The sequence below is a fragment of the Camelina sativa genome, chromosome 2 (genome assembly GCF_000633955.1).
Source record: "Camelina sativa cultivar DH55 chromosome 2, Cs, whole genome shotgun sequence".
In the NCBI taxonomy this organism is placed as follows: Eukaryota; Viridiplantae; Streptophyta; class Magnoliopsida; order Brassicales; family Brassicaceae; genus Camelina; species Camelina sativa.
The window spans coordinates 1,244,118-1,252,814 of NC_025686.1; the positions used below are offsets into that span (position 1 = coordinate 1,244,118).

Consider the following 8,697-nt stretch of genomic DNA (forward strand, 5'->3'; position numbering starts at 1 on the left):
AAACAAAAAAAATTAGGAAACAAATACACACTTATTATACCAATAAATTGTTTTTTTAGAAAGTAAATAAACCACTAAATATGGATAAGCTTCTTTCATTTTTCTAACCTTGGTTAGTTAGTTAGTTGGTATCAATGATTAACTTCTAGAAGTCATATAATGTTTTATGTTTTTTATTTTTCATTTACCCAAAAGAAGAAATCAAGTGATTTTTATATATCTTTCAAATAAGTGTAAGTCATTCTAAATTTTTGTTTTTATTTTAAATTCTTAATTAAATTTATGGCTTTTTCTTAGAACATATAAAAAGTGTAATTGGTGGTGGAAAACAAATTTTACTACAAAAGCCACTTTAGCTATTATCCAAACAGCAAACACCAAAACAATCTTTTTTTTTATTGTTAATTTTTTTTCTATGAAAATTGTTTTACGGGTTTATATCGTAATTGAAGCAATGAAACTAATCTTGTCACACCATATTAATTTAGTCATCAATCAGAACATAATTTGCCACAAATTTTTCCCTGAACTTTTGTAATCCCCTTTTGTTCTTGAAATTTAATTATTCAAAGGAGACATATATTCATGTACGAGTATACAAAAATAGCCGTTACGGTGCCATTGTCTTATCTTATGACGTACGTTGTCCAAAGGTCAACATCAGGGGTCCTTGTCTGCACTAACATTGACTAAGATACAAACATAAACAAACTAATTTCTTTGTAACCTTTTTTTTTCTTTTTTTTTTAGCAATAGTGATTCTTTGATTTTAAAATATATATCTAATAAAACAAATCTTCTCCCAAAAATGAAAATAAGATTTCGAAGAATAATTTGAAACAATATAATGATATGAACATACCTAAATAAATTTCACTTAGTTGGTGTAATCTATTTTTCAAAATTGACCTATGGTGTTGTTGAACTTTATTTTATTTTATTGAACAATATAGTTGACTTTAAACTCCAATTCAATCGATAAAAAAAATCCTTGTATATTAAAATAGGAGCTTAAATAATTCTCCAAAATCCAAATTGAAAAGTAAAAAACCGAACAGAGAAATTCAGAAGCTTGACAACCCAGCTTCTGATCACACAATGCAAGGAAAAATAAATAAAAAAGAATCAAAATTCCAAAACAAATGTTTAAAAGGTGAAAGACAGATGAGAGATGCCACCAGATTGTTCAACCCAAGGAACAAAGAAACTGAGTTTACCAGTTTCTTCTTCCCACTTAAACTCAGCTTCCTTGTCGTTCAAGTAACACATCACTGGAGCTACACTCGAATACGCCATGAAACTTCCTTCGCCTTTCAAGTCAACTCTTATAATGTTATCACCAGTGACCTCCATGTTTTGAACAGTTCCGACGCAGTTGAACATGTTGATCAACCCTAGAGGAGCAAATCTAACCCCTGAGCTTCCCAGTTCCGTGACCGGCACGAAACTGAATAGATCAAACGCAGATGGTTCTAGGGTTATCGTGATCGCGTCTGATTTTGAGTTCATGAAAAGGATTTCTTCAGATTGCTGCTTGTACACCAAGTAATCTCCGGTGTAGCTCACTTGAGAAGCTGCAGCTTCTGGGTTTTGATCCCATTCGATGTCCGAGACATGAATCGTTCCCGAAACTGCCGTGTAACATTCTTTGTAGCCCTTGATCACATGGTCCTTTGGGCTCCAACCAGCTCCTTGACAGTTGAATGCTCCGATAACTCCTCCAAACTGCAACAAATCAATATTTTTGGGATTTAATAAAGTTTCTATCTTTAAACAAAGAATTAGATTGTAAACAACTGATTACCTTGTTGAAGTTGAAGATCTTGAGGATTGATTCTTTGTCAAACAAAGGGTTCTTGAAGAGTGAATCCCTAGTGGGAAGAGCATAGTGGACNCCAAACAGCAAACACCAAAACAATCTTTTTTTTTATTGTTAATTTTTTTTCTATGAAAATTGTTTTACGGGTTTATATCGTAATTGAAGCAATGAAACTAATCTTGTCACACCATATTAATTTAGTCATCAATCAGAACATAATTTGCCACAAATTTTTCCCTGAACTTTTGTAATCCCCTTTTGTTCTTGAAATTTAATTATTCAAAGGAGACATATATTCATGTACGAGTATACAAAAATAGCCGTTACGGTGCCATTGTCTTATCTTATGACGTACGTTGTCCAAAGGTCAACATCAGGGGTCCTTGTCTGCACTAACATTGACTAAGATACAAACATAAACAAACTAATTTCTTTGTAACCTTTTTTTTTCTTTTTTTTTTAGCAATAGTGATTCTTTGATTTTAAAATATATATCTAATAAAACAAATCTTCTCCCAAAAATGAAAATAAGATTTCGAAGAATAATTTGAAACAATATAATGATATGAACATACCTAAATAAATTTCACTTAGTTGGTGTAATCTATTTTTCAAAATTGACCTATGGTGTTGTTGAACTTTATTTTATTTTATTGAACAATATAGTTGACTTTAAACTCCAATTCAATCGATAAAAAAAATCCTTGTATATTAAAATAGGAGCTTAAATAATTCTCCAAAATCCAAATTGAAAAGTAAAAAACCGAACAGAGAAATTCAGAAGCTTGACAACCCAGCTTCTGATCACACAATGCAAGGAAAAATAAATAAAAAAGAATCAAAATTCCAAAACAAATGTTTAAAAGGTGAAAGACAGATGAGAGATGCCACCAGATTGTTCAACCCAAGGAACAAAGAAACTGAGTTTACCAGTTTCTTCTTCCCACTTAAACTCAGCTTCCTTGTCGTTCAAGTAACACATCACTGGAGCTACACTCGAATACGCCATGAAACTTCCTTCGCCTTTCAAGTCAACTCTTATAATGTTATCACCAGTGACCTCCATGTTTTGAACAGTTCCGACGCAGTTGAACATGTTGATCAACCCTAGAGGAGCAAATCTAACCCCTGAGCTTCCCAGTTCCGTGACCGGCACGAAACTGAATAGATCAAACGCAGATGGTTCTAGGGTTATCGTGATCGCGTCTGATTTTGAGTTCATGAAAAGGATTTCTTCAGATTGCTGCTTGTACACCAAGTAATCTCCGGTGTAGCTCACTTGAGAACCTGCAGCTTCTGGGTTTTGATCCCATTCGATGTCCGAGACATGAACCGTTCCCGAAACTGCCGTGTAACATTCTTTGTAGCCCTTGATCACATGGTCCTTTGGGCTCCAACCAGCTCCTTGACAGTTGAATGCTCCGATTACTCCTCCAAACTGCAACAAATCATTTTCTGGGATTCAATAAAGTTTCTATCTTTAAAAAAAGAATTAGATTGTAAACAACTGATTACCTTGTTGAAGTTGAAGATCTTGAGGATTGATTCGCTGTCAAACAAAGGGTTCTTGAAGAGTGAATCTCTAGTGGGAAGAGCATAGTGGATACACCTTGGGATGGTACCATCAGAGAAAACAAGTTTCTTGATAAGATCAAAGTTATGTGAGGCTTTGCCAAGATGGTCACTGAGATAGACAGGCCCACCGCAGATGGCTCGAGATGCAGCGTGGTACTCGGCGCAGACATGGTCTGATTGGAACATGTCCCAATCTGGTTGAATCATATGACCCATCCAAAAGCTGTTGTAAGAACAGTGAATCATGTGCACTCCTTGTAGCCAATACACTCCTTGTGGGTCACCATTTGGGTCTTGCCACCAAAAGTCATCACCTGTTCAAAATTCAAAACATCATTAATGCTTATAAACTTATAGAGACAATATATGGAGTCCAAAGAAAAATCTTCATATATATACATATTACCAACTCTGCCGATAGAGATTTGCTTTGTGGCCAGGAAGAAGAACTCATTGCACTGTTGCATACTGGCAATGACTTCGGTTCCATTGAAATTCTTGATCATGGATTCGGTCAGACCATTGTAGTAAGCTTTAGCAAGCTCCACTCTTCCTCCATGTTCTTCTGCTACGGACTCCAAGGTCTAAAACCAAAAACATACTTGTCAATGTATAGAAGAAACATAGTATGTGTAAGAAACAGAGTAATAATATAAAAAACTTACCTGGAAAACATCAATCTTGGCTCCTGTAACACCAACACTAGCAAGATAAGAGTGCATGGAATCGTAGAATTCATGAGCTTTAGAAGGATGAACAAGACCAATCCCAGCTTCCTCAATCTTGTCGACTGCAAGATCAGTCATTGTACCATCTAGACTAGGTGACATGTCATAAGGAACAACCTTGGCCTTCAACTGCGTCAGGGTTTCAGGCCTAACACCATTCCAAGCACCACACAGAGCATGCCACACATAGATATCATCCAAACTCTTAAACCTTGTCCTCAAATCCCTTGTGAAAGCCTCCATACCTGTGCCTGAAGCATCCTCAGAACCCAAAGACTCTTCATCCTCAACCACATCGAACATTGCATTGAGTTCTTCACTCAAAATCTTGATCTTTTCATCAAGTTCGTGTAGATCTTGTTCAGGAGACTCACGAACCAACTTCCGTCTCAGTATAATCGCCTGAATTCGCTCGGTTGCTTTGTAGATAATCATCTTCGGCTTGAGAGGATTGAAGTGAGATGCATCAGATGTTATAAAGGATCCACCTTTATAGTTTCTGAACTTCTTACACTCCTTGAAGCTGGTAAGCCTCGCAGTCATTTGCTCTCCACCAAGAACAAGATTCTCAGCGTCTTTGTGTAGCTCATCACCATCAAAGTTAATACTTTGCCATCCATCATCAATGATTATGAACTTCGGACACACGCCACCATCTTCAAACTCCTTAACTCCGGTCCAAATGGTTGCAGGATCAACGGTCAAGTAGCAAGCATCCCAAGTGCACCATCCAAACTTATCGACGATTTTGGGAAGCTTCTTCTCTTCGAGAAGCTTGAAAGTGTTCATATGGACACGAAGTGCACTAAAGGCCTCTCTCATGAGGTTATAAGGAGAGTCACAAATGTGAACGTAGGCAATGGAACTGAAAGATGACTCTTTCACTTGAGTAGAGCCACTCTCTGCACAGACCAAGACGNCAATCTTGTCGACTGCAAGATCAGTCATTGTACCATCTAGACTAGGTGACATGTCATAAGGAACAACCTTGGCCTTCAACTGCGTCAGGGTTTCAGGCCTAACACCATTCCAAGCACCACACAGAGCATGCCACACATAGATATCATCCAAACTCTTAAACCTTGTCCTCAAATCCCTTGTGAAAGCCTCCATACCTGTGCCTGAAGCATCCTCAGAACCCAAAGACTCTTCATCCTCAACCACATCGAACATTGCATTGAGTTCTTCACTCAAAATCTTGATCTTTTCATCAAGTTCGTGTAGATCTTGTTCAGGAGACTCACGAACCAACTTCCGTCTCAGTATAATCGCCTGAATTCGCTCGGTTGCTTTGTAGATAATCATCTTCGGCTTGAGAGGATTGAAGTGAGATGCATCAGATGTTATAAAGGATCCACCTTTATAGTTTCTGAACTTCTTACACTCCTTGAAGCTGGTAAGCCTCGCAGTCATTTGCTCTCCACCAANGAACAGTTCCGACGCAGTTGAACATGTTGATCAACCCTAGAGGAGCAAATCTAACCCCTGAGCTTCCCAGTTCCGTGACCGGCACGAAACTGAATAGATCAAACGCAGATGGTTCTAGGGTTATCGTGATCGCGTCTGATTTTGAGTTCATGAAAAGGATTTCTTCAGATTGCTGCTTGTACACCAAGTAATCTCCGGTGTAGCTCACTTGAGAAGCTGCAGCTTCTGGGTTTTGATCCCATTCGATGTCCGAGACATGAATCGTTCCCGAAACTGCCGTGTAACATTCTTTGTAGCCCTTGATCACATGGTCCTTTGGGCTCCAACCAGCTCCTTGACAGTTGAATGCTCCGATAACTCCTCCAAACTGCAACAAATCAATATTTTTGGGATTTAATAAAGTTTCTATCTTTAAACAAAGAATTAGATTGTAAACAACTGATTACCTTGTTGAAGTTGAAGATCTTGAGGATTGATTCTTTGTCAAACAAAGGGTTCTTGAAGAGTGAATCCCTAGTGGGAAGAGCATAGTGGACACACCTTGGGATGGTACCATCAGAGAAAACAAGTTTCTTGATAAGATCAAAGTTATGTGAGGCTTTGCCAAGATGGTCACTGAGATAGACAGGCCCACCGCAGATGGCTCGAGATGCAGCGTGGTACTCGGCACAGACATGGTCTGATTGGAACATGTCCCAATCTGGTTGAATCATATGACCCATCCAAAAGCTGTTGTAAGAACAGTGAATCATGTGCACTCCTTGTAGCCAATACACTCCTTGTGGGTCACCATTTGGGTCTTGCCACCAAAAGTCATCACCTGTTCAAAAATCAAAACATCATTAATGCTTATAAACTTATAGAGACAATATATGGAGTCCAAAGAAAAATCTTCATATATATACATATTACCAACTCTGCCGATAGAGATTTGCTTTGTGGCCAGGAAGAAGAACTCATTGCACTGTTGCATACTGGCAATGACTTCGGTTCCATTGAAATTCTTGATCATGGATTCGGTCAGACCATTGTAGTAAGCTTTAGCAAGCTCCACTCTTCCTCCATGTTCTTCTGCTACGGACTCCAAGGTCTAAAACCAAAAACATACTTGTCAATGTATAGAAGAAACATAGTATGTGTAAGAAACAGAGTAATAATATAAAAAACTTACCTGGAAAACATCAATCTTGGCTCCTGTAACACCAACACTAGCAAGATAAGAGTGCATGGAATCGTAGAATTCATGAGCTTTAGAAGGATGAACAAGACCAATCCCAGCTTCCTCAATCTTGTCGACTGCAAGATCAGTCATTGTACCATCTAGACTAGGTGAATTGTCAAAAGGAACAACCTTGGCCTTCAAATGCGTCAGGGTTTCAGGCCTAACACCATTCCAAGCACCACACAGAGCATGCCACACATAGATATCATCTAAACTCTTAAACCTTGTCCTCAAATCCCTTGTGAAAGCCTCCATACCTGTGCCTGAAGCATCCTCAGAACCCAAAGACTCTTCATTCTCAACCACATCGAACATTGCATTGAGTTCTTCACTCAAAATCTTGATCTTTTCATCAAGTTCGTGTAGATCTTGTTCTCCACACTCACGAACCAGCTTCCGTCTCAGTATAATCGCCTGAATTCGCTCGGTTGCTTTGTAGATAATCATCTTAGGCTTGTGAGGATCGAAGTGAGATGCATCAGATGTTATAAAGGATCCACCTTTATAGTTTCTGAACTTCTTACACTCCTTGAAGCTGGTAAGCCTCGCAGTCATTTGCTCTCCACCAAGAACAAGATTCTCAGCGTCTTTGTGTAGCTCATCACCATCAAAGTTAATACTTTGCCATCCATCATCAATGATGATGAACTTCGGACACACGCCGCCATCTTCAAGCTCCTTAACTCCGGTCCAAATGGTTGCAGGATCAACGGTCAAGTAGCAAGCATCCCAAGTGCACCATCCAAACTTATCGACGATTTTGGGAAGCTTCTTCTCTTCTAGAAGCTTGAAAGTGTTCATATGGACACGAAGTGCACTAAAGGCCTCTCTCATGAGGTTATAAGGATTGTCACAAATGTGAACGTAGGCAATGGAATTGAAAGATGACTCCTTCACTTGAGTAGAGCCACTCTCTGCACAAATCAAGACATTACCTTTTTCACCAGGGTGAAGGACAGCTCTGAAAGGTCCTTCTATGATTGGTATGATGGCCACATAGGAATCGATCTCAGGAATCTTTAGCATCACCCACTGAGTCTCGGCTTGAATATCCGACCCGGATTTCCCGATCCAAGCCGTCGACCACCACATCTTGAACCGGAACACACTAAGAAACTCTCTGTTCTCGAATCTTCCCAAGGAGTTTGTGAGAAGATCGGAGGGAGTATCATTGGTGAATCCAAGAAAGCCTCCTTTGTGAGCGTTGGCTTGAACTCGGAGGAGGATTGGGACAGGAGCATCAGTGGATATGGAGTGAGATGCAAAAGGTGTGAAAGTTACGTTCTGAGGGACATCAAAGAGGATCGGAGAAGAGTCTTTGGCACGAAGGATCCCTTGGGATAGGTTAAAAGAGTTTGATTGCAATGTTGGCTTAGTTTGTGGAACATCAAGAGGTTTGGTTTCAGTGACATCGGTGATTGATGCAAGAGAATCGTTAAGCGGAGCCATAATAAAACAGAGGAAGCTTAAAAAAAAAAAAAAAAAAAAAACAGAGGAATTGAAAACAGAGGATGGTTGGTGATGAAAATACTATCTTCTGCTCTCTCTATATATATACATAGAAAATGGATAAAGTGGCAATGATATTATACCGGGAGATCCTTCGAGTTTCTAAAACTTTGCTTCGTATATATCGTTTTATCTAATCACATTAAATACACCAAATCTTCTTTGTTTAGTTATGAGATTTTTTACTTGCACAAGGAAATGAGTTTTATGTAATAAGATACGGAGAAATATATGATTGCCGTAGTTAGGGAAACTGATGTATATACGATATATAATCGAAGGATCTCCCGTAAATATATACTTTACATTAAAAAATTTGGACGACCAAAAAGATAGAAAAAATAAGAAGAAGTTAGGGTTTGTTCTTGCAAGTTCAAGAAACTGCTAAAGAAAAGGAAATCAAAAGAAAAGCTAGA

General features: G+C 38.6%; 2 protein-coding genes across 2 annotated transcripts; both read right to left on the reverse strand.

Moving 5' to 3' along the window:
• Positions 980–8,697, reverse strand: LOC104713543 (probable galactinol--sucrose galactosyltransferase 4). Its single transcript, XM_019233319.1, has 5 exons — positions 6,722–8,697; positions 6,463–6,640; positions 5,997–6,370; positions 5,557–5,917; positions 980–1,364 (listed from the first exon to the last, which is right to left on the reverse strand). The coding sequence occupies exons 1-5, from the start codon at positions 8,219–8,221 to the stop codon at positions 1,147–1,149; spliced, it is 2,631 nt and encodes an 876-aa protein (XP_019088864.1). The 5' UTR covers positions 8,222–8,697; the 3' UTR covers positions 980–1,146.
• Positions 2,508–5,535, reverse strand: LOC104746609 (probable galactinol--sucrose galactosyltransferase 4). The gene is made up of 4 exons (XM_010468132.2): positions 4,060–5,535; positions 3,801–3,978; positions 3,335–3,708; positions 2,508–3,257 (listed from the first exon to the last, which is right to left on the reverse strand). The coding sequence occupies exons 1-4, from the start codon at positions 5,533–5,535 to the stop codon at positions 2,679–2,681; spliced, it is 2,607 nt and encodes an 868-aa protein (XP_010466434.1). The 3' UTR covers positions 2,508–2,678.

Bases quoted from the DNA above. Each gene is read 5' to 3' on its own strand.
- LOC104713543 (XM_019233319.1), bottom strand. From the start codon at position 8,221: ATGGCTCCGCTTAACGATTCTCTTGCATCAATCACCGATGTCACTGAA. The intron at 6,641-6,721 runs GTAAGTTTTTTA...TTTTGGTTTTAG, and splicing joins CCAAGATTGATGTTTTCCAG to ACCTTGGAGTCCGTAGCAGA. The intron at 6,371-6,462 runs GTAATATGTATA...ATTTTTGAACAG, and splicing joins AATCTCTATCGGCAGAGTTG to GTGATGACTTTTGGTGGCAA.